The sequence below is a fragment of the Doryrhamphus excisus genome, linkage group LG7 (assembly GCF_037039965.1).
Source record: "Doryrhamphus excisus strain RoL-2023G ecotype Guam linkage group LG7, RoL_Dexc_Guam_v1.1, whole genome shotgun sequence".
NCBI lineage: Eukaryota > Metazoa > Chordata > Actinopteri > Syngnathiformes > Syngnathidae > Doryrhamphus > Doryrhamphus excisus.
Genome location: NC_136363.1, coordinates 15831233 through 15858021, shown reverse-complemented (window position 1 = coordinate 15858021; position 26789 = coordinate 15831233). Strand labels below are relative to the sequence as shown.

Here is a 26789-nt window from a genome sequence, read left to right as displayed (position 1 = left end):
GTGTGGCTGTGCGTGTACTACTCAGCCAGTATGTGTGTTGACACCATGTTGCTTTACTGCTTGGTAATGCAAACAAGCCTGTTACAATGCCCGTTCTGAGTGGACAGTGCAAAAATCCACCATAAATCTTATCTTTGACCATTTATTTATATGTAATCTATACAAGAATAGCATAAAAAACAGTTAAGTTGTTTTGACATTGTCTGCCAACCAATTATAAGAGATCCAACTCAGGTAGCCAGAGGCAACTTGATGAATCCACCAATACATTTTGATGAGACTACTGCTAATGTCTCTCACATACCGTATGTGGGCGTTTGCATTTGAAGCAAGCAAGGAGCGAGCAAGAGTGTTTTTCATGGCTGTGTATCTTTGATTTGCAAGTTTTTGCATGCAGTCCACATCTGGACTCCACCTTGGGACCAGAGTATTGGCTCTTATCAATTGGTAGAGGGCAGAGAGAGAAGGTTCTACGCTGACTGGTCCAGCTCAGGACATCTGGATTGAACCCTTGTTTCATCTCTGCTTCTTTAAGAAACACACAGCAGCGACTTGGCAGGGAGTTTGAGGTGCACTTGTTTTATGGCGCAGGGTGACATAGACGAGAGGGAACACCTGGAAGTTGGTAAGTATGTGATCCAGAAATATATATTCAGGTATGAGCAGCCAGTAGTCATAAATCAGAGCACTTGACAGCATGTAATGGAGTTCAGCATACGTATGTGGCTCATCTGGGTTTTACAAATACAAATATTCACCTTTGAGACTCTCGAGCTCAGTACACGATGGTTTAGGACCTAGGGCTGATGTTGCTTGTCCATTTTATTCATGTAAAAGGTCTTGTATTTAGTAAAAAACATTCCAGTTTCATGCAAGTGGACCTGTTCACACGTAGTGTGAAATATGAGCTTGATCCAGTCTGACTGAATGGATGGCTTTGCTATTTGTGTTCCATGCCAGTGCCCAGCTAATCAGCCATTTGTTGCATTACTGTGGGGTGTGGAAATAGTGTTGCAGGTTCCTCTGAAAGTGATATTAAGGAGCAAGTCAGGACAGATCAGAACTCTACCACCCCGTCAGCAAATATTTCTCAGCTAAGCTAGGCATTGAGTATCCTCATTTAGATACACGAAGGAAGTCAAATGAAGTTAACTGTTATCATGTTGGATAGGCAACATTGCTGATGCATTTTGTTGGCTCTCGTTATGTTGCACAGGTATTTCACAGACTGCATTAATTCCTTAATACTTGAGATCGTCTCTATCCTCTGGCTCTGTGTCTAGTTTGACAAACACCCACTGAGTGTCCTGCACAGACTATGGTCTTATCTCAGTGGGATACAAGTATCTCTTTATGTTCAGACACAGTGTATCAGAGCTGAAGAAGGACAGAAGCATGGGTGCTAAAAATGTTAGAGGGTTGGGGGGTAAGAGGCAGGAACAAGGCAGCTGCAGAGAGAGTACAGGAAGATCGAAAACAACACCACAGGAAGGACCTGGTTTCCTTTGGACCAGGGACTTTCCATGCTCACTTGGAGGAGCTGCTGGAAGGCAACATTTGAATTGTGGTAAATATGATAATGCATGTATGTGTTTTTTTGATGTGTGGTGTGACATTTGGTGTTTGTGTGCACAGTATGGATGTTTCATCCATCCTGAAGGACTAAAGTGTGACATTCCTTAAACAGCCATCTTGCTTGAAGAATACCAATGGGTGCACTTGACACGGCAGAACCACTGAACATTTACTGCTCTACAAACTCGGCCGCTGAAATATCACATAATTATGCTAAGTTGACCTTTGAACCCTCTCACTCTGCAGAGGGAGTGATGTCTGCCGATGATAACCATGACTAATCTGTGTATGCACGAGAGCGTAAAATCGATTGGCGATGTTTGCCCAGACTTTAGAAATGTCAAATGGTGGAGGAGAGTCACTAAGTTGACAGTCTGTTGACTTCTTGTACACACTGAATGGCAGCAGATGAAGGAAGGACAGCTTTTCTGCAACGCACTGTTGCACTGTTGCACTGTTGCACTGTTGCACTGTTGCATGAGTTAATTGAGTGAATTATACATATAATAACGCATAGTCCTTCTCGCTCAGTGTGCCTGTATCAGCCAACCGTGTTTCCTGGAGTGTGCTGATATCTACCACCAATGTCTTCAACTCATTATTGATGATGGCAGTTTTCCTGGTGTCATTTATGTCTTTGAGGTTGGCAGCGAGTCCTGTTATCATAGTGCGAACATTCCAAGTTCCTAGTTTTAGGGTTGGTCTCTTTTTTTGTCTTGCCTGGTGCAAAGGTTCTCAGCCTGCCGTTCGGACTACTCCTTATCCCCATGCACCCAATGAGGAAAGCCGGCTGTGGTGGGACAAGACCTTATTTGCTGGGCCTGGGTAGTTGTCCAATAAGATCAGCTGGTCCCTCCCACCATCGGAAACAACCCCTGGCGCCACACTTTATGTCAATTGAGCAGTGGCTCATAATCGGTAACTGTTGTTTCCCAAAGGCGAAGCTGCGCCCATATAAGGAAGTCCGCCCCTCTGTGACATCACAAAGGAACAGTTTTACCACGCTTTCTGAAACCAAGTGTTCAGAGCCATCCCATACTTCTTTCAGGGTTCACATCCAAATGCGCAAGCCTCATTATCTGAAACTTTGGCATGGTTTAACACAAGAATATGACATTCTAACTACATTTATAGGTCAAAAAAGTGGAAGAAGCATAATAGATCCTCTTTAATCAAAACAGGAAATTACAGTTTGTGGCAAATAATACAGTATATTACATCAATAAATGTAAAGATTTTTGGCTTTTAATTCACAGATTATTTATTTACTGTCACAGAAGTACACACTCTATGCTGGTAAAATACTGTAAGGGAGTGAAAAAAATGTAAACAGGAAAAGTTTGTGTTGACAGTGTATTGGTTAATCTTTTACCAATCTCTTACTAAGTCTCTTCTTAAATTCTTAAGAATCTGAAGTCACGTTGCTGAAGTTTGTTTTTATTGCTTCACTCCTCCAATCTCATTGTCAACACTTTGTCATGTTCACTAACAGAGGAAATGGAAGTTGTTTCTCTGGTTAGCCAAGTGTGTTTTGGTTGTGTTTGGTTACATGAGTGATGATGAATGGATGAGTAGCCCACTAACACTAAACAGAATTGTAATTGTGCTATTCAATCAAACTGTTTGATCCCGTTTTATGCATTTATTCTTCATATCATTCTTCATTCTTTAATTATTCTAACTTATTTATTTTGTATTTATTATGAACAAATTATTCCCATTTCATTCCTTATTAAGTGTTTACTTTCCCCCCATTTGACATTTTTATTCCTTCCTTTTCCTTAAGACCACACAATATACAGTGATCCCTCATTTATCATTTATTCCAGACTTGACAGTGATAAGTGAATTTACCACGGAGTATCGTATATCAAATTTTTTCATAGCTTGTTCACGACCTTCTATGTACAGCTTTTAACATTGATCAGCAAAAATAAGCCATTTAAGACATAAATAAGACTTGTGTGTGTTGCAATAAATGTGCTCCAGATGTGTGAAGGACAGAAGTGACATTGGGGGTTCAGAATTGAGTTTTAGAGGAATGTTGCAACAGTAGCCCAAGTTGCTATTATTCGGATGATGATTGCGTTACTGTTATTTGTGTGAGATACAGTAATTCAAGCCTGTCGTTCCAGCAATCAAGTCAAGTGCTTTTGTGCCTCACCAAACATTACAGTAATATTAGCTACTATACCTTGTGACCAGTGTAGTAGAGCATCACGTTTGTAAATGTATCCACTCAATGTTTATGAGTTTTATAAGTTATGTGAAATTTGCTTAAATATGCAATAGGATGTAAAACAAAAACAAAACAACATAATTTTTTTATTTGTATAAAAGTGTATGCTCGTCTGCTCCATCTGTTAGTTTCTCTGTGGTACACAGGCTGGATGACAAGAGGATTCATTCTGCATGTGGCTGTGCGCATTGGCACTATACATATGAAATGAACACAAAAGTGAATGAGCATCTTCCCAGCTATTAAGCCTCTTTGTGCCAGTAGTGGGGGCGTGTGCTAGCAGTTGGCAAACAGATAGTTTGTCATATCCATTATTGCTTCTCGTTTCCCAAAGTGCTTTGCGATACAGTTTTTTGTAAATGGATGGAAAGTATAAGTACATGGTTAAAACTCACATAGCAGTTGTTTAATATTCTGCATCATACGTTGGTAGTGTCTTGTCTGTTTCTATCCAACTGTTGCATTGCTGTGTGTAGTTCTCTTGACACCAGGAGTAGGGTTGGTGTGTTAAGTGGTGACTAGTATAGTATGCCTCATACAGGTACATTGCACCAGAGTACCATTTCGTGGTATGATATGTGATATTTCTCAATGATAATCTTAAGGATGATACGATACTATGGAATATTGTCGATATTAAATAGCATAATTATCAACCAGCAAAATGTATTATGGTGATCTACTGTCAGCATTTTCTACAGTAGCCTCTACACTACAGTAACTACTAGAAGCTCCTGATGGCCGCCTTTACTCTCAAGAATGGTAATTTTCTTTAATCGCTCCAGCTTGGCTCCACACGCCAGCCTACCTTTTGACAGCTGACGGGTTATTGGCTTTAATTGTTTTTTTCCAAAATGGATGACAATATGTAATTTGGATTTTTTTGTAGCACACATATAAGACCTGAGCTGTCTCTCTGATGAATGTGTTGCTTAAATTTTGCCAGGATGTCTGGGTTGGGTCAGATTTTCTAGAACAATGGCCCTCCTCAGTCATGCGTGTCTCTCTTTGTGATGTCCACACACTAAAACACACATAGGGCAGTGGGCACACACTAAGGCCTCTTTTCTGAGTTTGTCTGTCGGCGTGATTTGTTTTCTTTTGACCTGACAGAGCACTTCAAAACACAAAAGCTTTAACTTAATAGCTTGTCACTATTTTCAGACACACATTGGTCATGATGCACATTCCTTGCGCTTTGGACTGGAGTTGACGAAATCAACCGTGTGGAGTTGACGAAATCAACCGTGTGGAATTTGCTGTAAGCGAGTTGGAGCAGGTTTTGTTGCGTCGACCAATGCTTTACACATTTGCAGCCCCAAGCAAGATGCGCTTAGCTAGGGCGGCATGGGCAACCTCGTATTATCTTGTATGTAACGTCAATGTGGGTGTATGTGTGTACGTGTGAGCAAGAGAAATTAAACGACACTTGGGTTAAACCTTTGCGGGGACACCTCATTCATCAGACGGTGTACACTTCTTCAACTTATGTATTTAGGTTGTGTTATTTTATATCAATGGATATATATGGACAAAAGATGCAATGATGGATGGACTATGTTTTTCTGTGAAAAGACAGCTCTAGTCCAGTAAGCAGCTTGTTCATCCTCTGATATAATGAGCACCTCCAGTGATTGGAGGCACGGTGTCTAGCCTAGAACATTCCAAGATTCCAAACAGGTGACATGAGAAGATGGAGTGACTGCACACACATAAATGTTTCAAGTGTTGTCATGGAGTTTGGCCATGTGTGGTTTCGAGTGACACGTCAACTCCGTGTGACCTGTGAGCACGGGGGGGGGGGGGTGCTCCTGTTGTCATTGCGTATGAACAACAGAATTAATTTTTATTCATGTGTTTGTAATCCTGCGGGTGCATTGAGCAGTATTATTTATTGGATCATTTAAGGGACCACCTCCTACACCAGTGTACCTTCTCTTCACTCTTAGTTGTTGTTTCTCTGTCTTCTTGACCTCCCAGCGACATAGCTTTGCCATTTCCTGTTCCTCTCCTCCTTTCCTCCTATCAGTCTCTGCAGGACATGCTCTCCTCCCTACAGTCTGAGCTTGACATTCAGAGGTACTTGATGACAATCCAGTCACACCACACAGTTAGTTGGCTTTTCTCTTCTACATTGCATCTTGTCACGATGTGTGTGTGCATCTTAGAAGTAATATGTCTGGTAATTTTCCTTTACCATTCAACATCATTGAAAATGCTAACAAATGTATGTTTTATGTCAGATTGAGTGTGAGCATGAAGTTGAGCATTTTGTCAGAGAAGAAGGTCATTGCATAAAGAGCTCAGTGTTCCGTGACCCCCTGGCTTTCAGTCCCCACCAGGTCCCTGTGGTGCAGATCATCTTACCGTCACCTCACAAAAGCCGACTGGGCGACTTAGTGTTGTTTTATTGAGGCCTTGCCTGCTTGGTGGCCTGTTCTGATTACAGCTGCTGTTCACCTTTCATAACTCTAATGACGAGTCGAAACCTTTTTAGAGCTTCTGTGTGATTGCTGTGTCTGAATACTTAACTTTTTGAATGAAGTATAAACATGCACAGAAGCAGCGTTAACACCTCTATGCATAGTTGCTTGTCTTGCAGACTTTGAAGTGCTTGCATTAGTCAATAAAAAGACATGTTTTGAAATCGTCTACATCAGGGGTGTCAAACTCATGCCATGGAGAGCCGAGACACTACAGGTTTTCTTTCCAGCAGGTTACTAAAGAAGGTGATTTTAATTTAATTTTTAATTTAAAAGATTAACCCTCCCTTGGTTTGAGGGAAGGCGCTCGTCAATGAAATCACCTGCTGGAGAAACTGGTTGGAAAGAAAACCTGTAATGTCTCGGACCTCCATGGCATGAGTTTGACACCCCTGGTCTACATCATGCAGAGACTCACCCTGCATCTTTTGTGGCTCCCCCCTCTCCAGAGTAGAAGCCCAAAGCACAGCCCTAGCCCCCAGCCTGGCATTAGCGACCAAGCTGACCATCTCTCCTTGACCTCACTGGACTCGCTGGAGGCCATGTCTGAGGTTGAAGTGCCCACGGGCTTCACCAGGGGAAGTCGGATACGTGCCAGCCTGCCCGTGGTGCGATCCACCAACCAGACCAAGGACCGCTCTCTTGGTAAGTTGGACATCAGGCTGTCCTTTATGATGATGACTGTTCTGGAAGAAATATTCGTCTATTTTCATGAATTCATGATTTTTTTTAAATCAATAATCATTATTTTGATGCAACAATTATTGCCTTATTCATAAACCGTTGGAATACATAAACCTAGTGTGATACTAGCCAGCATTCTCTTTCATGTAGGATACGGTGAGTTTACTGTAGGTGCTCCAATTCCTAGAACCACATGTGGACAAAACATTTAGTGTAAAGGGGAGGAGTGAAATGGGGCACCGTCTTCACTCCTTGTTCCTCCCACAAGGACACATACACACACACACACACACTTACACTCATCTCATGTTCAGGACAAGTAAAGTTTGTACTACTTTTCTGTGAGAGATGGTCATCAGCCATTTTCCAGCGTGAATGAATGTGAGTATTGCCATCTGCCATGGTTTCAAATAGCTACATCACTGTTATATTGACTTTGTGTAGTTTCAAGTCTCTCACGATGGTGAATGCAAGCGTTGTAAAGACATTCAGCTGGGATGCAGCCAAATTGTGTCCATTTGCCTCCCGTCCTGATTGGGAGCAGCCCACTGGGGACCACAAAGAAGACTCTATTCATCTTTGTTCAGACTGATGTTGTTGCGTATTTATTAGCTGCATGTTCAGTCAATGGCGCTCTTGTCGTTTCACTCATCCACCTCACTCTCAAACATCTGGATGAAAGTGCTAACAGAACAGCTCTCAGGGGGGTTATTCAAGTTATTGTGCGAAGTTATGACTGCAAAGGTACCCACACACCAGAAGCGGCGATTCATATCCAGTCAGCACTTATAATTCCCACCCTTTCCCCCTCTCTACTTTTGCCTGCTTCATGGAGCTTGTTGGACTTTGTGTTAACTTTCACCAACATCTGCTAGCTTTTACTGGCTTGGTCCTTTTAATCAGCTCACACCAAGTAAATGGCTCCTTCCATCAATGAACATGAACTGCCTTTTATCTCAGCACTTCATCATGTTTTCAACTTGAAACATAATTTATCGTCTTTGTTTCCATTCACTAATTAATTGCTCGAAGCAATCGGCTGCAGACAAGCAAAACTTTCCAGCAATGTGGATCTAAAATAGAAGTGGAGCATGTTGTTTTGTCTTCTGTTGTTTATACAAGTGCTGTGTGGGCGTGTCCAGACATTCTGTGGAGACATCTGGTTTTTCAAAATCACAGAGCTCAGGACACACCCAGCTCTGAGCCTTTTGATACACACTAAGAGCACACAGCCCTATTTGCCCGATATGCATTCAGAAATATCACTTGTTGAATCACACAAGCACTTTGTACACCATTTTTAAGAACAATTAGAACATCTACAGTCAGTTGATAGTGAATGAAAGTTGAAAGAATGAATGGTGAACAGAAAGCCACCCAAAGATAGCAATGAAGTACCATTTTAGTAGCATTCATTCATTCATTTTCTACCGCTTATCCTCACAAGGGGGTGCTGGAGCCTATCCCAGCTGTCTTCGTTTCGCTTGTTTTTGGAATGTAGGAGGACCCCAGAGTCGCCGGAGAAAACCCACACATGCACAGGGAGAACATGCAAACTCCACACAGAGATGGCCAAGGTTTTTTTGGCTAACGGCCCTACTCTCTTTGTAGGTGTGCTGTACCTGCAGTACGGAGACGAAACGAAACAGACACGCATGCCCAACGAGATCACCAGCATCGACACAGTCCGAGCCCTGTTTGTCAGTGCCTTCCCGCAGATACTGACCATGAAGATGCTGGAGTCGCCCAGCGTGGCCGTCTATGTCAAAGATGACATGAGGAACATGTACTACGAGCTGAGCGATGTCAGGTAAGCAAGAATATCATGTCTGCATGTGTGCAGAAGGAATAAACATGCAGGCGTGGCCTTAAGGACATTTATTTGTTCTAGTTGTATAAATGATTAGCAGCTTTGAGTTCCTCTCCAATGTGATGTGTACTTTGTGACTCTTTATCAAGGCTGTAAAAATGGTCTTGTGGTTGCTGAATGTTAGCACAAGCCTCCTGCCCTCAATTCCCAAATAGCAAGAGAACAGAGTAGTGATCTTTGGAGTGCTTCTACTGGACAATACCGGTGTAAAGATTTGGGGATTTTAGAGAGAAGATGGCAACGAATGGAAGACTATCAGCGCCTGTGTCGGGATATGTGCCCTTGGCGAGTCTGCTGAGGAGAAGCAGGCTGATGCAACGTCGACCGTATTCTGATGGCGACACCTGGGCTGCATTCTTACCTCTGGTCACCTCTTCCCCCTACAGGAACATCACAGACCACTCCTGTCTCAAGGTATACCACAAGGACCCAGCACAAGCGTTCAGCCACGGGCCCAGACCGGCCAATGGTGATGCCAGGGTGAGTAATGTTGTGCAGCACAGAGAAAGACCATCTCATTAAGAGCAAACAGCTGCACTTCCAATAGCGACACCAGCCCCTCATTTAATTCTTCTCACCCTCACATCCTGTTTGCTCTTAAGGAAAAGAATGTGCTCCCCCACCACCACCTCCTCTTAATCTTCTGTCGGAAGGGGGAGCATATTGTCCTCCTCCACTGCAGCTTACTTGAGGGACAATTGAAGTCCATTTTTTTTTCCTCCATATTTCTTATCTTTTTTCTTTGTATTTTAGTGTGTTGGTTCCTGCTGATGGACCAAAAGTAAAATCCTTTCTTCGAAAGTTTGACGATTTAGCTAACCTGCAGTATTACAGACCCCCAAAGGTCTCACTTGTGTAGACTGTGACATAAATGAAGAGTGACAATATTAAGAAAATGATGCATGATGACCGTAGTGATGAAAAGTGACAGAAATTAGAATCTTATGGCCAACTTGAGCCAAATGAACATGAGCAGGCTTCATGATTAGCTTTGTCACTGTTTAACCCAGCTGCACTTGACACAGATACAAAGGTTGAGTGTGTGTGTGTGTGTGTGTGTGTGTGCTGATTGCATGTTCAATATAGATTACATACATACATTCAAAATAGATGTATAGCATCTTCAAATGTGTCCGATGGCAAGCTGTCATTTTTATTACACGTGGTGCAGCAGATCCAGTTATAAAGTTCCAGTACAAATGTTTGACTCCAAAAGAAGGTAAACTCTGAAATGGAATTCAACAGCAAAAGGTCAATATGACCTTATGGTCTGTACACCAGATCAAACATTATAGGGGACTTTGTGTCACGATTCGGCATCACTGTGTTGCGGTGAGACCCCAGGATGCAGAGAGCAGGACCGAATGCAGGTAAAAATATTTATTTCTTTTTATAATAACTGCGGCAGCAGGAAAAAGGCAACACAGGTAGCAGTAGGACAAACGATAATAATCCCACCAAGGGAGACGCACACACCTGAACTAAATAGACACTCAAATTAGGGACAGGTGTGGGTAACTAAGACAACGGAGGCAGACGAGGAAAAACAGGAAGTCAAACAAAATAAAAGCGTGCCAAAAGGAAACCAAAAGCCCAGACCGTAAACTCAAACATAAACTGTCACAGGCAAACCCACACAGGGCGTGACAGTACACCCCCCTCAAGGACGGATCCCAGACGTCCGAAACAGTTCAGAGGGAAGTGGTGGGGGGACCGGAGGTGGGTCGCCGACGGGACCCTTCAGGGGGCCGGCCGGGGCGGCAGGCCCGGCGGAGCCAACAAGACCCCTCCACGTGATGGAGGGAATGGTTGGGACGGTAAACGCCTTCCGGGGGGCGCCCTCGACCAAGCGCGAGGTAGGCTTCCTCAGGGGGGCGCCCTGGGTGCAAAACCAGGTCTCCGGCCGAAAGTCTAGAGGCCGTCCGGCCCCGACGCGGAGACGGCAAAGAAGCAGGCGTCCGGTCCCGACGCGAAGAAGCAGGCGTCCGGTCCCGACGCGAAGAAGCAGGCGTCCGGTCCCGACGCGAAGAAGCAGGCGTCCGGTCCCGACGCGAAGAAGCAGGCGTCCGGTCCCGACGCGAAGAAGCAGGCGTCCGGTCCCGACGCGAAGAAGCAGGCGTCCGGTCCCGACGCGAAGAAGCAGGCGTCCGGTCCCGACGCGAAGAAGCAGGCGTCCGGTCCCGACGCGGGGACGGCGAAGAAGCAGGCGTCCTGTCCCGACGCGGGGACGGCGAAGCAGCAGGCGTCCGGTCCCGACGCGGGGACGGCGAAGCAGCAGGCGTCCGGTCCCGACGCGGGGACGGCGAAGCAGCAGGCGTCCGGTCCCGACGCGGGGATGGCGAAGCAGCAGGCGTCCGGTCCCGACGCGGGGACGGCGAAGCAGCAGGCGTCCGGTCCCGACGCGGGGACGGCGAAGCAGCAGGCGTCCGGTCCCGACGCGCCGACGGCGAAGCAGCAGGCGTCCGACCCTGACGCGCCGACGGCGAAGCAGCAGGCGTCCGACCCTGACGCGCCGACGGCGAAGCAGCAGGCGTCCGACCCTGACGCGCCGACGGCGAAGCAGCAGGCGTCCGACCCTGACGCGCCGACGGCGAAGCAGCAGACGTCCGACCCTGACGCGCCGACGGCGAAGCAGCAGACGTCCGACCCTGACGCGCCGACGGCGAAGCAGCAGACGTCCGACCCTGACGCGCCGACGGCGAAGCAGCAGACGTCGTCCCTGCCAGAGCCTGTCCATCTGCTCCAGCAAGCCCTGCTGCTCGTCCTGCAGGTGGACTGGGCTGTGCCTTCTCACTCCCCCAGCAGGTGGCGCCATCCTCCCCTTCCATCGGCGGGCTGGGCTGTGCTTCCACCGTAGCCCAGCAGGTGGTACTAGCCCCCCCTCTCGAAGGCGGATCCCAGACGCCGTAATCCGAGGGAGCCGAAACCAGGGCAGGGAGGAGGGAGGCTTGGAGGAGGGTCACTGGCTCCTCCAGGTCAGCAGTCCCGGCCGCAGCCACTTCCTTGGGCTTGAAGCTGCGCGGCTTGGGCACGGGCGGGATCAGGGATGCCACGCAGATTGGCACGGGAGCCGGGTCTTGGGAACCCCAGGGGCTGCGCGGCTTGGGCACAGGCGGAAACTGAGACGCCACGCAGCTTGGCGCGAGAGCCGGGTCTTGAGAACACCTGGGGCAAGGCTTAGGGACTGGAGGAATCTGTGGAGTCACGCAGCTTGGCACGAGAGCCGGGGTTTGAGGAACCTTAAAGCTGCGTGGCTTGGGGACCGGAGGAATCTGAGAGGCCACGCAGCTTGGCACGGGAGCCGGGTCTTGGAAACCCCAGGGGCTGCGTGGCTTGGGAACTGGAGGAATCTGAGAGGCCACGAAGCTTGGCACGGGAGCCGGGTCTTGGAAACCCCTGGGGCTGCGTGGCTTAGGCACTGGAGGAATCTGAGAGGCCACGAAGCTTGGCACGGGAGCCGGGTCTTGGAAACCCCTGGGGCTGCGTGGCTTAGGCACTGGAGGAATCCGGGACGCCTCGCCGCTTGGCACGTGAGCCGTCGGTGGGTGCACGACCGGCTGCGACTCGGCAACAGCGAAAGGATACAGCTGTGCCGTGGCGTGACATGGCGAGGCGGAAGAGGGCGGCCACACCTCTTGACGACGTGCAGTGCGTTGGCGACGCCACCGCGTCGGAGGGTGTGCTGCGTGTGAAGCCAGGGGCACTAGCGTGCAGTCCGGCCCCCATACCATGGTCTCCAGCTCCTTCGGCGTGTACCTCGCACACGCCTGCTCCAACTCCTCGAAAAAATGCCGGGTCCACTCGTCGAACTCGAGATCTCCGTCGGGTTCGTCGAAACCAGCAGAGTAGGAGGGCGGGGGTACCTTGGCTCGGCATGGAGAGGAGGACGAGCAGGGCTTCTCCTTCCGGCGCCGCGGCTTACGTCGGCGTCGCGGACGGTCTGGAGTGTTGTTGGTGGGTCCGGGAAAAAACCACGCCATTGAGACGAGCGTGTCGTCCGGCCCGCGCACCATGTCCTCCAGTTCCCATGGCGGTCTCGCCATTTCCTCGTCTTCCATGGCTTTGAACAGCTGCCAGGTCCAGAAGGCATTCTCTGCGAGGTCGTCATCTTTTGGTGGGATTATTCTGTCACGATTCGGCATCACTGTGTTGCGGTGAGACCCCAGGATGCAGAGAGCAGGACCGAATGCAGGTAAAAATATTTATTTCTTTTTATAATAACTGCGGCAGCAGGAAAAAGGCAACACAGGTAGCAGTAGGACAAACGATAATAATCCCACCAAGGGAGACGCACACACCTGAACTAAATAGACACTCAAATTAGGGACAGGTGTGGGTAACTAAGACAACGGAGGCAGACGAGGAAAAACAGGAAGTCAAACAAAATAAAAGCGTGCCAAAACCACGCCATTGAGACGAGCGTGTCGTCCGGCCCGCGCACCATGTCCTCCAGTTCCCATGGCGGTCTCGCCATTTCCTCGTCTTCCATGGCTTTGAACAGCTGCCAGGTCCAGAAGGCATTCTCTGCGAGGTCGTCATCTTTTGGTGGGATTATTATGTCACGATTCGGCATCACTGTGTTGCGGTGAGACCCCAGGATGCAGAGAGCAGGACCGAATGCAGGTAAAAATATTTATTTCTTTTTATAATAACTGCGGCAGCAGGAAAAAGGCAACACAGGTAGCAGTAGGACAAACGATAATAATCCCACCAAGGGAGACGCACACACCTGAACTAAATAGACACTCAAATTAGGGACAGGTGTGGGTAACTAAGACAACGGAGGCAGACGAGGAAAAACAGGAAGTCAAACAAAATAAAAGCGTGCCAAAAGGAAACCAAAAGCCCAGACCGTAAACTCAAACATAAACTGTCACAGGCAAACCCACACAGGGCGTGACACTTTGAAGGATCTTATTTTATTGTCTTAGTGCCCATCCAATGCAAGTCAAATCAGGCTCATATGTTCCAGATATGGGTGTCTTCCAATCCAATTCTGATATTATACATACTTTTACTACTTGTATAATAGCATGGAAGGTTAGAAAATGCTTGTTCAAGTGATATTACTCAGAAAATAATAATAAAAATAGTCAGCAACAGTAGGTATGAGAAAATCTGACCCATTTTGGGAATTTGTCAGGCTTAGCAAATGTGTCAAAGAGTGCAGGATGTTTCTGGAAGGCGTGGTGTTGCGAAAGTCCTATTTCGAATGTGTGATGAGGTCGTATTTCCACGGTTCTCTGCTATCACAGTAAACATGTGCATGACGTTTTGCACTCAGCTGCAACATATATTTTGGACTTGAACAAAACGCACAGCCACGTGTTGACATCACTCCCACTCCTTGCTAAACATGCTAGCACACATTCTTCTTGTGATCATGTGGATTCTATATGCTGGATGCTGATGCTGGATAAAAGTCTGGAATGGACTTCTTATATAAGAGGGCCGCTGATATTTTTTTTGGCTGATATTGGACCATTATAAACGTAGGCGTGGGAAGCCCCTATTTCAACACTGACATGAAATTCACAGTAGGTAGAATAACACTTGCACATTGTCGCCAACTATGTTGCAATTGCTCCTCTACAGTTAGATTACCTGAACTTTCACAATAGAGAGCAAAGACTGCTAACTAATCCATTCCATTCCATTTCAATTTCCTCCTCTTATTCACGTTTAGGTCGTGGGGGCATCAGTCTTCAAGCAGAGATCGATGCCCGTTGTGCAGTGGTCAAATATCGCTGTTAGCGCAGCATGCTGCACCAAATTTGTACAGAGTATTTGTAAATATGCAATTATTGTTATATGTTCTTTTTATTGCTTTTATTAAGCAAGTCTAAAGTAATTCCTGAGTTGCCTTTTATTGGCTTATGGTTAAATGGCTGCTTGCAGTGGTTATTCTATTGTGTGCTGGACGGTCCACAAGTCTTTGTTACGACTTGAACTCTTTGAGTTGTTGTTTGGCAGCACAAACACACCCAACACAACACCGTCACACCCTCTGTATTGTGCTCTTCCTTAGGCTCATCTCTGCAGCCTGCTGAAAATAAAGACTAAATAGAGGGAAAAAAAGAATCTTTTTTTGAATCATGAATGAACTCTGCATGAGGCTTTGACTTGCCCTGTGAGTCATTGTGTACCATGTGGACAATAGCGTGTTTGTTTGTCAAGGAAATAAGAGGAAAGGTGGGAGCAGATTTTGCTGTCTGACACTCCTCCGATGGTTATATAACCGTTTTGGTTGGCACTCTGCTAAGCCTGCCTATGAAGGTTATTCATACTTGAGCCCATTTGTTAGATTTTGTCCCTTGTGGACTAATTGTCAAATGTTTTTCTTGTTTTTCTTGCTTTACTGACCTGATTCTGACTTAGTGGCCGTCCAGCATAGGTCGTCAAAGATGGGGTGCTTTTTTTTTCTAGTCAGTGCATGCACAAGTCATACAATTTTTAATACTCAATACTGAAAGTCCTACCGTTGGTGTTTGTAGCTATTTCTCCCGGTCAGTGGGCTGGGGAAGAAACAAGGATTTGAAATGAAATTATTTGAACGCGGGGGGTGCTGGAGCCTATCACAGCTGTCTTCGTGCGAGAGGCGGGGTACACCCTGGACTGGTCGCCAGCCCTCGTGAGGAAAAAGCGGTAGAAAATGAATGAATGAATTATTTGAACGCTCCATCCACCCTCGGTCATCTCTGTGTGGAGTTTGCATGTTCTCCCCGTGCATGCGTGGGTTTTCTCCGGGTACTCCGGTTTCCTCCCACATTCCAAAAACATGCTAGGTTAATTGGCGACTCCAAATTGTCCATAGGTATGAATGTGAGTGTGAATGGTTGTTTGTCTATATGTGCCCTGTGATTGGCTGGCCACAAGTCCAGGGTGTACCCCGCCTCACGCCCGAAGAGAGCTGGGATAGGCTCCAGCACCCCCTGCGACCCTTGTGAGGAAAAGCGGTAGAAAATGAATGAATGAATGAATGAATGAACGCTCCATGAGAAATGTAATGTTAGCCCGGTTACCATTTACCCTAATCAGCACCCTGGGCAACCCCTGAATGTTACAATCTCAATCGCATGGCATTTTCATAGATTCATCTGTTATGTTGATAGTCGAATTATACTCCTCTGAATGAAATTGTGGAATCTTAATGTTAATTATATAATATTAATATATAATGTCGAATATTCTAAGAAACTCCTATAAACTTAGAAGTTGTAGCTATTTCTGTTTGCCACTGGTATGAGAGAGACATTGGATTAGCATGCTGGAAATTGTTTCATTCATCGCAAAAAAGATTTTTCTACTCTGCAGCACTCACAATCCACCTCCTTTTTCTATTATGTGGTTGTTTTTTGTTGTTGTTTTACGGCCAGCCAGATCAGTGGGTTAGATTTATTGCCCTCCGTTAGCCTTTACAGGTTATAGCAGATCACTGCAGCAGCCCAGATTAGTTGACAGCGAAAATGCAATGTTGCTGATTAACCTCTCAATGTGGTCTTCATACAGTGGCTTTTTGCTTAGCTGGGGCCTGTGTGTGTGTGTGAGTATGTGTATGTGTGCGTGCGTACGTGTGTGTGCCCGCCAATAGGCGCTCTGCCAGTATGTCTGGAAAATTTGCTGACAGTGGTGTTTTTGTTGAAAAAGCAACAGTGTCAAATGAGCTAGATGGATGTTTTTGTTTCAAGGGCACTTTCCCCAAATACTGAAATGATACAAACCCAGCAACACATTCTGTATACACCTTCATTTAGTAAGACTCATCTACAGTTTGATTCACTGAAGTGAAAGAAAATACTCATGATGTTAGCAAACGTGGGAAATGGTCATAGATTTTTTTTCCTGACATTTTTCTGAATTACTTGAATATTGAAACTTCTAATTCCTGTGATTGGCTGGCGACCAGTCCAGGGTGTACCCCGCCTCTCGCCCGAAGTCAGCTGGGATAGGCTCCAGCACCCCCGTGACCCTCGTGATTTTATATGTAAAGCTGCGAGAAGTGGACAGAATCTTCAGAATGTTTTTTTACAATGGAATGGATTCAGCTAGACTTTGAGGCGGCAACGCAAAACAGCCAAGTCTGTGGGAGAAAAGCAGACAGGCTGGTAAATATAAATGTAGACTGCATGATCAAATAAATTGGTGAAAAGCTGAAAAAACAGTCGCAGTGGAATTGGCCGCTGTAGCAGCAGGCCGTATGACCAGCTTGGTGTACTACAGCAGCAAAGGACTGAGGAAACTTACCAGAGGCATACGTACCTGTAATACCTGTAAATAGTGTCTGTTCCCAAATTAAATGGCTTTCAAGTTTGAAATATGTGTCTTTTCTAGATGCACGGTGAGATGGGGAATCCTCTGAGGCAGCCCCCCATGGGCCCGCCAGCCCAACATCCATTGCAGGCAGGACTCCCCCCATCGCCACACTCTATGCCCCCTTCCCGAATACCATTCAGCCCACGACAGGGCTCTCTGCCTGGCAACGGCACCATGCCCAGGGAGCGACTCTCTAACGCCAACCCCCCGGCCCGCTCCATCTCCCCGTGTCCCAGTGCCATCCTGGAGAGGAGAGATGTTAAGCCGGACGGAGACATGGGTGGGAAAAGTCACAGTCTCAGCAGAGGAAATGAGGGCTTGTATGCAGATCCTTACCTTCTCCAGGAAGGAAGAATGGGTATGGCGACTGCCCACGGGCCTGGGCACGAGGGTTCAGAACACGGCATGCCTGGATTCCACCGAGCTTCTGTCCGCTCCACAAGCTCTTACAGTGGGCCCAGCCCCACAGACTCCATTGACCACCCTTCCCTGTACAGGCAGAAGTCCAGAAACAGCCAGCTGCCCACACTGGGGTCCAAGACCCCTCCTCCATCTCCTCACCGCAGGGCTGATGTACGGATCATTGACATCCATGGGAGTGTGCCCATTGAGAGGAGCTCTCCTGTCCGCCAGTCCTTCAAGAAGGAGGATGTCACCGGAACCAAGCCAAGAAACAGCATGGCATCATCTGATCTCCAAGTTCACCTTCAAGGGTCCATCCCGCCTTCGAGTGACAACCAGACACGGTAAGCGATTAGAAGTATCTGTTTGGATTATGCAATTAGGAATGAAGAAACTGCATCAGAGCATGAACTAACTCTGCATCCCAGTTTCACCCTAACCAACATGTCTCCTCCCTTGTGAGCATCCACATATGTGAGTACTGCCAACTAATGCACAGGATTACTTCAGCATCACTCTGGTTTATGTCTGGTTTATAACCAGTTTACTACTGGTTCTGCTTGTGCTGCGGTTGCATTTAGTCTCTTTGGATTTTGGATTTTCTTATTATTGAGGCTAATGTGCCACAATTGAAACAGCATCAATATGAGTCCAGTATAGTCGCTGTATATTTTGGTCTGACAGGAAAACCAAAGAAAACATCAAAAGTTTCAATAAACGTAATCAGTAGAATTCATCTGGCTAGACCATCTGTGTGACCCCAAACTCAAAATGCCAAGGGAGTCTTGGAAAATGCGTGAGGAATTCAGATCGGGAGAAAGTACTGTAGTTTCAAAACCAGCACTAATCCAAGCCGTCATATTCAAAAGACAACATATTGCGCTGATTTTGGACATGGCTGTTGACATGGGATATGATGTCTGATGTCCTTCCTGAGAATGGGAATGGGACACATCCAGATTAGCACTGAAATAGAAACGTCATTTGGCTGCTCCTGGAAAATTCCAGGACAGTTAGAATAATATTCCCCCCCAAAATCAGGGTTCGTATTCATGAGATGGTTATAGTAGGGCTCAGTGCTGAAAGTAGAATGTTCTGCTGTTTCTGCAGAGAGCGAATGAAGGCAATGGAGCAACAGATTGCCAGCTTGACTGGCCTTGTTCAGGATGCACTTTTAAAGGGGCCTCCCAGGTAAGCAACCACAGTTTAGGTCAGATAGTCAGAAATCAGGACATACAGTATAGACTGGCCATCAAATATGAATAGTAAAGGGCAACTAGAAGACAAAACAAACGTTCTTCCTTTATTTAAAGTCTACACCATGTCTGACTGCTTTCTAACTTCTTCTGTGGAGTTTTGTATCAATGTTTGCTTCCAAAAAGGTTTTGTGACTCCGGTAGGTTTGTAATGTGTCAGACGTTTCACATTATTAACATCAATTTAACCTGAGTTTGTCCGACTATTCCCATCACCCTGAGTCACAATGTGTCTGTCCTAATTAATCCTAACCTGATTTCTATATTGTGTTTTTCTTCTTGCGTAAATATTCTGATGCTTGTCTTTTGTTGCAGCAGTGAGAGACTCTCAAAGACGTCGTCTCCAGCCCACAGTGCCCATAGCTCAGGTGAGTCAAGTTCTCCTTTAGGTCTTGGAAGAGAACGGGAAGTGTTACTTTCTCAATTGTCACTAGTCCCTGAAGCTTCTCAAACCTGCATGTGTGGTAAAACAAGACACTGCGCCTGCCAATAAGGCAACACACCAGATTAAGAGATTTTGAGCTGGCTGGCTGCTTAATCACGGAACTCTTTGACTGCTTGCCGTGAGCTCACATCGCTGTCTTGGCTGTCACATTTGGACAACCTCCTTTTGTTATCCTTATCCCTCGTTTGCTTAAACAGCCTGAACTTTCATTGACATTCGGATGCCAGCAGTTGTGTACATTGTAACCTGCAAGTCAAGTTGGGGTGGCTGTCAGTCAGACGAGAAGATGAGCAGGCGTCATCAGGCTTTTAGCATTGTCAAGACACAAGTTAATTTTCCCAGAGACAGAGCATGTTTGTGAACGTATGTCAAACACTTACTGAAGCCTTGTGTTGCCTCTGGCGGGGAGATTGAGAACATTGTTTCGTGGGCCTCCTTAGTGGTACAGCTTTTGGAAGTCAAACAGACAATGATTGCTGTAGCATGATGGAGACTGTAGATATACAGTAATCCCTTACAGTCATCCCTCGCCACATTGTAGCTACAATTTCAGGTCAAACACATAGAAAATAATTCAGATTATGTGTGTAATATTCTACATTGGTAGCTAGTTGTCAGTAATGGTGATGATGAGATGGCCTTTTATTGATCTTGTCACTTATACAGAAGTACAAGCTAAATTGTGCAATGATCCATCCATGCATATACTACATACTATATAGTGAGACAAGGGGTGACAGGACAGAATGCTTGGGCAATGAAGGGGGGGGGACAAGGTGGAACAACAAGAGGAGAGCGGAGGGAAAACATGCAATTACAAACTAAACTCCTAATGAAGGAACACAGTTTAAGACTGTTAAAAAAACCTTGCCATACATGTGCACAAGTAAACACATTTTTCCACAACATGAACACAAGACCAGCGCCGCAAAGGGTAAAGGTTCCCAGTGCGGCCAGCAGCCATCCACAGCTACCTGCTGCCAATTACGGCGCAAGCTGTCCCGGTCACGCCCGCACCCTGGGGTTATAGTGGCAAAGGCATTGGATGAGGAGGGATGTGGGTGTGAATATTCCCCCCATCAAGTGACCAATCTTGGAGGTCAGTTTGCAGGGTGTCATTGCCATAAAACAGCAGTTACCATGGCAACATCTGTGGGTGAGCCCCGACAGTAGAAAGAAACGACAGGTGAAGAAATAGTGAAGGGTCATACCGTCCCGCTGCAGCCAACTCTTGGGAGAAGTTATTGTCACAACATGACCTTGGTTAGCCCTGAAGGCGGTAAGCTGAAATCCAGATTAAGTATATTGTTTGGGTTAGTGCCACGAGTAGCCACATTCAAATAGACCAGGCAACTCTCTGTGTCCATTCTGGTCTCACAGTCAATCCAACCACCTATGCAAAGCCGAAAACCCCTTCAAGATGGCATCCTTGTTGTGATTCACAGTCACATAATTTGGAGATTGGGAAGCCCTTGGTTCGATTCTCTGCTTGGGCATCTCTGCTTGGAGTTTGCATGTTTTCCCAGTTAATGAATGGGTTTTCCCCGGGAACTCTGGTTTCCTCCCATATTCCAAAAACATGCTAGGTTAATTGGCGACTCCAAATTGTCCATCGGTATAAATATGAGTGTGAATGGTGGTTGTCTATACAGTGGGGGTCATAAGTATTTACACCCCCTGCGATTTTGCAAGTTCTCCCACTCAGAAAATAGGGAGAAATTTGAAATTTTCGTCATCGATGCATTTCCACTCTTATATATAATCTAAAAAAAATCCAAAAACCACATTGTATGACTATTTTATGATTTATTTGTAAATTACTATGGTTCATAAATATTTGCACCCTTGAGAATCAGCAACAATTTTGACTCTCAAAGAGCTCTCAGTCCGCCATAAAAAAGTCCACCTTTACCCCACGAGTAGCCACCCACCTATCACCCCTTTGAGCTCATTAATGTCACCTCTGCACCCCACAGTCAGTCATAATCCAACTGCTACCATGGACAAGACAAGAGAGCTTTCCAAAGACACCAGAGACAAAATAGTAGAGCTCCACAAAGCTAGAAAAGTCTATGGAACAATTGGAAAGCACCTTGGTGAGAATAAATCAACAGTTGCTGCAATTGTTAGAAAATGGAAAAGGTTCAACACGACTCCTAATATACCTCGGACTGGGGCTCCATGCAAGATCTCTGCTCGTGAGACCATCACTCATGAGACCAAAATTGAGCTTTTTGGTGCAAACTCCACTCGTCGTGTGTGGAGGAAATTCATAAGTACTCACTGTGTGTGCCCTGCGATTGGCTGGTGAGCAGTCCAGGGTGTACCTCGCCTTCTCGCCCAAAGACAGCTGGGATAGGCTCAGGAATACCCGCGACTCTGGATATGATAAGCGGCAAAGAAAAAAGTTTGATGGAATGTTATGCTTGAAAAAGCTTAATATAAAGATGCATTTTGACGTCACAGTCCGTTGTAGGATGCCACACAGGTTGTACTTTTGACATTCTTGAATCATAGAGCTTAATGAAACATGTCAATGCAACACTATGTCAATGCATGAGAAAATCCAGATGTCTGATGGGATACATTGTACTTCTTCCACGTATTTCAGGTGGCTCACCAGTGCTGCCTGCCAAGGGTAGCATGTCTAATGCGGTTCTACCAGACAAGAACCAGGTTCCTCTCAAAGTCAACTTGCTGCAGTTCAGGAAGAACGTCTCTGATCTCAGATTGCAGCTTCATCAGATGAGACAACTGCAGGTAAAGAGCCTTTGGCAACACAGCTTTAGCTTCGCATGTCCTGCTTTATGCTAATGTTCACTTTCCTTTTGGCCACCCAGCTCCAGAACCAGGAGGTACTGCGAGTCCATCTGAAGCGAGCCGAACAGGAAATTGGAGTGAAGCTTGCAGAGGCCATGCGACGTCTAGACGACCCGGTTCAGAAGCAGAGAGCTTTGGTGGAAGAAGACCGGCAAAAGTACTTGAGCCTAGAGGAGCGTGTGCTGATGCAGCTTGGGTAAGGCTGCTCACACCGTTGGTGTCATTAACTTGGGTTGGTACTGCTTTGGTGGGCCTGCTTGTGTGAAATCCCTTTTTGTTACACACCCACGAGGCCTGCTTCTGTCAAGATATGCACATCTACATTTAGATCAAGTCTTGCCAAGCTAGCGCCCTGGCATATTTCAAGATACATGTGCAAGCTACAGGCAAGTTAAGTCAGAGATATCGAGGGGTCCTCATACTTGGTCATTCATACCTTACTTGGGCCCACTTAGCACCCACAGCAAGATTGGCTAGTGTGTGCAGTGGCACCCACTTCCCCTCTTTTGGAACCATTAGACGAAGTAGGTTGGGGCCGGTCACGATTTCATTCACACCTATGACCATGTGATAATTTCTTGCCTTTAAATTATGGGAAATGTCCACGTTTATGCTTCTGCCACTAAATAAAGCTTGCTTATTGGGTACTATAAATAAAGCATACTCTTGATGTAGAATGTTGACCTATGTCTTTTTATGAATGTCGTATAACTTACAGTCTGACCAAGAGAAATGTCACTTGTTCACAGCAGCCGTTATAACACACCATCCTTGTTGTTGGGTCCATGCCCTTCAGAGACTTGATATAAAAGAGCGTTTCTCAGGGGTTAACCTGGCCACATTGAATTACATGTCAGCCTCTTCTATGCAAATCCAATATGTCACACAATGTTATAACACGGTTCTTTCTCCTTTGGAGGATCCCATTGTCTCAAGAGCTGCTTAAGAAGCTTAAAGTCAGTGTGAGGAAGAATTATTCTTGGCGTTTTCAGTGTGCAAACATTTGGCTGCAGGATGAGCTGCAGAAACAGGTTTGAGTAGACTCAACAGAGTGACAATTTTATTGTTTTGGTGCAAACACTATGTCACTCCTAGTGCCTCCTGCTGTTTGTAAAGGTTAGGAGGTTATGTCCAGCTGGCCTACATGGCCATCATCCTTCTGTGATGGGTTAAAATCAAAGGTCAGATTCATTGTGGGCATGTCCTTTCAGACGGTAGTTCATGAACAGTCATTTATAAATATATTCAGGATTTGTTCATGTGCTGTTATCTTTGTTTTCCGTCTACAACATCATGCCGTCCTACAGGGATCTGGAGCAGTACGTGGTTTCTCTGCAGAAGGACTCATCAGGAACTCACAGAGCGGTAACCCTGAAAGACGTGGAAGAGGGGGCCGTGACCCTGAGGATGGTCGGAGAGTCTCTGGCAGGGCTCAAAGGTAAGACCATATTTGCTTCTTTGCATAACATAATGTCCTGATACTATTTCTTCAGCAAACTACAGTGGAACCTCAGTTTTTGTTATTAATTCAATCCAGAAGGTCTGACAAAAACTGAAACTTTTTTTTTGCTGAAAACAATGTAAATCCATCTATTTGAGACACCCATCAATATGAACAAAAACACATTTTATAGAAAAGAGTTATAATTTTACATGCAGAAAGCATGACTTTTACCTTGATTTAAGACACATGTTAGTTAACACCGTGATGAGTGGAGAAGACGCTGTTTCACTCTCGTCTATTACAAACTGAACAGAAAAGAAGCTGTCTATTTGCTGACTTGAACTTTAACTTTAGGTAAACTTTAGGTAAAATCATCTTTACACACACTGGCCTGGCTCACTTTCTGTAATGTGCACAGATACTTTGCTTGGGCATTGTTTAGCCGTACAGTAGCCAAGACATATTTTTGGTTCCACTGCTTCTTGACAATGTGTTGTGTGCAGGAGAGTTCCCGGCCCTGCAGAGTAGGATGCGCTCTGTCCTCAGAGTGGAGGTGGAAGCTGTCAAGTTTTTGAAGGAGGAACCTCATAAGCTGGATAGCATGCTGAAAAGAGTCAAAAGCCTGACAGACACACTCAGCAACCTGAGAAGGTAGGGGAATACATCCAAGAAGATAGGATGAACATCAGGGGAGGAGCTATTTTGTAGCATGAAAGTGAGAAATATGGAATGTTCTGTCTTATGAATTTAATTACTTGGGGGACACAGCAGGACTTAATTTCCATTGACCAATCACGCTCATCCCTGCAGATGTGCCACCGAGGGCCCTCAGAAAGAAGCTGATCCTTCATCTGACATCCCAATGGACATCAGCCCATCTCTAGCAGAGGCCCCTGTGGTGGAATCCCCACCAGCATCATTCCCACCTAGCTCCACAGCGCCTCCCCTGGAATCCCAGAAGGCTGCTGTTAAATCAGAGCCTGCCTCTCCTGTGGTCATTCATCATGTCGAGAGCTCTTTGGTCCACATGCAGCAGTCCCAGCGGTCTGCCAGTTTGTCATCCGCTCAGCCCAGTCCCCCTCTTACTCCCAGTCCCACTCACTTCAACACCCCCAATCTCAGCAAGATTCAAGGCCGAGAATCCCCCAGATCGGCGGCTGCTGATCCCCCTAGTCCAGCCCATCCTAAGAAGGCACGTGAAAGCCTGGTTAACCCCAGCAACGGGACCGCCAGCCAAGACCTTGTGATTGAAGAGCTGCAGAACAGTCAAGACAAACGCAAGAACATAGTATTGTCCATCGAGGTATATTTAGTCAGTAGTCAAGTTTGACAATACCATTGTGTATTTACACCCAATAATATATTGTTTGTTGATTGGATTACGTATTTTGAAACATTTTTCACTTTTGTTTGCATTTTTGTACATTTGGCACTGCATGAATCTTAATAAGGTGAAATTCCAAAGGCAGTCAGTAATGTTAGTACTTGGCTAAGGTTCAAAGTATAATTAATAAAAGGCAACTTTCAACTTCCTTTCTGTTCTCTTTATCTCCACAGGCAGCAGAGAAAGAGTGGGAGGAGAAGAGGCAGAACATGGGTCAGTATGATGAAAAAGAGTTTGAGAAAATCATCCAGGAGGCCGAGGCCAACATGATAAAAGGCCTTCCCAGTCCAGATGTGGCAGCTAACCCAGGACAGCTCCCTGCAAACACCCATAGCCCCCGACAATCAACAGCAGGTCTCTTCAGTCTCAGACTCTGACCCTGAAGTGCTGGATGAGCTTAACTAACTAATTTCTGTCATGTCTTAGAGACCCAGCGTGAGTCTCAGTTGGACAAAGCATGCAGGAAGGTCCCGGAGAAACTCCCAAAGCCAGTCATGGAGAAACCTGCCAAGCCAGTGCTGGAAAGACCCTCCAAGATGGCCCCCAAACCTGCATCCCCTGACAGTTTTAACAAGCTGGCATCTGAAAAGGCCACCAAGTCCCCACCACCACCCCCTCCTAGGAAGACCTTCACCAGCTCCAACACAGGCATGACCACCACACGGTCCGGAGACGTGGTCTACACCAATAGGAAGGACTCTGTGTCAGTTCAAGTAAGTCTGGCAATGAGATGTCTGTTACTCTTTAAGTATTCCTTTAATAATTGCAATCATCTATTCTTCAGGATGGTGAAGAGGAGGGTCTTTTACCTGCTGCCCAAATTAAGCCCACCAAAACTGCATCACCAGAGCCCAAGAAGCCTACACCCCCCCCTCCTGTTGTTGCCTCTGCTGTCAGGGAAGAGGAGGATGAAGGTGACAAGATCATGGCAGAACTCCAGGTGAGCTGCACACATACACACACACACACACACACACACACACTACTGTATTTTTTGGGTGGGAGATCTGCTGGATTGATTCTGCACTGTGGTAGTGGGTTGCCTTCCTCTTCCTGGTGGGTCACCCCTCCCCACAAGTGGCAACGGATGGGCACTGGCAGCTGAAAAAGGAACAATTCTGAATTAGTTTTTTCCCCAAATCCTTGTCCCCAATCCTTCCCCTGCGCCTCTCTGCACGTCTCCAGGTTTTCCAGAAGTGCACAGTTCAGGAAGTAGGGATGCAAAATGTGGTGGATCCCACCACTCGAATTGAAGCTCAAATAAGAGAACTAAGAGCAGGGGCTGTGTTGCCTGTCAGAGAGAAGAAGGTAACGCCTGTGTTGTCACACAGCTGCCTGCTGCCTGCCTCTGCAAACTGTCCGAGCCACCTCATGGCTGCTTCCTAATACTGAAACTTTTAACCTCCGAGCTGTTCCTCTGTATCCTCCCCTCTTTGGAAGCCCCTGCTTGAAACTTTCTCAGGAATAAGTCTGCATTAAAGGAATCATCTGGACAAGATGGACACCACAATGTTGTGTTTTGCTTTCACTCCTACCAACAAATAAAAGATCTTGAAAGTATCTCTCAGTGGGCAGTTGAATTGTTGTCTTTGTGGAATTCTTTAATATGGCTATAATATGTCTCAACTAAAAAGTGTGCAGACAGCCTGTTTTGCAGACTTAGTTCAGAAGCTCGCTAGTGTGGCCTAACGTGCATGCTTCTCTCCTCACTTCACTTGCCTTTTTTTTTCTTAACTGCTCTGCTGAACTTTCACAGCTTCATTTTACTTCTCTGCATCAAATCAATCCACTAAAGCTGCATTTTAAAGTGTTAACTCAAGTGTTCAAATGAATGCACATGACTAAATATCAATAAATCATTCAAATAATGTTAA

The 26789-nt window shown here is 46.1% G+C and overlaps 1 protein-coding gene across 15 annotated transcripts in view; it reads left to right on the top strand.

Moving 5' to 3' along the window:
- The window catches only part of kiaa1217 (KIAA1217 ortholog), a 96305-nt gene that overhangs the window by 64300 nt on the left and 5216 nt on the right, over positions 1–26789 (top strand). For 7 of the 15 annotated variants that reach the window (XR_013627750.1, XM_078792246.1, XM_078792247.1 and 4 more), the window contains exons 3-18: positions 5844–5924; positions 6747–6942; positions 8593–8791; positions 9238–9331; positions 17183–17910; positions 18677–18757; positions 19138–19190; positions 21879–22027; positions 22108–22283; positions 23395–23525; positions 24035–24182; positions 24342–24834; positions 25089–25269; positions 25342–25628; positions 25700–25855; positions 26101–26223. Coding sequence is in view for 14 of the 15 variants with exons in the window: in XM_078792246.1 (XP_078648372.1) it covers positions 5844–5924; positions 6747–6942; positions 8593–8791; positions 9238–9331; positions 17183–17910; positions 18677–18757; positions 19138–19190; positions 21879–22027; positions 22108–22283; positions 23395–23525; positions 24035–24182; positions 24342–24834; positions 25089–25269; positions 25342–25628; positions 25700–25855; positions 26101–26223 (3276 nt within the window). In the remaining variant the exon portion in view is untranslated. Of the gene's footprint in view, positions 1–887; positions 1568–5843; positions 5925–6746; positions 6943–7073; positions 7363–8592; positions 8792–9237; positions 9332–17182; positions 17911–18676; positions 18758–19137; positions 19191–21878; positions 22028–22107; positions 22284–23394; positions 23526–24034; positions 24183–24341; positions 24835–25088; positions 25270–25341; positions 25629–25699; positions 25856–26100; positions 26224–26789 lie in introns of those variants that run through there. The other 8 variants (XM_058060854.2, XM_058060861.2, XM_058060860.2 and 5 more) reach the window with 6 other exon arrangements.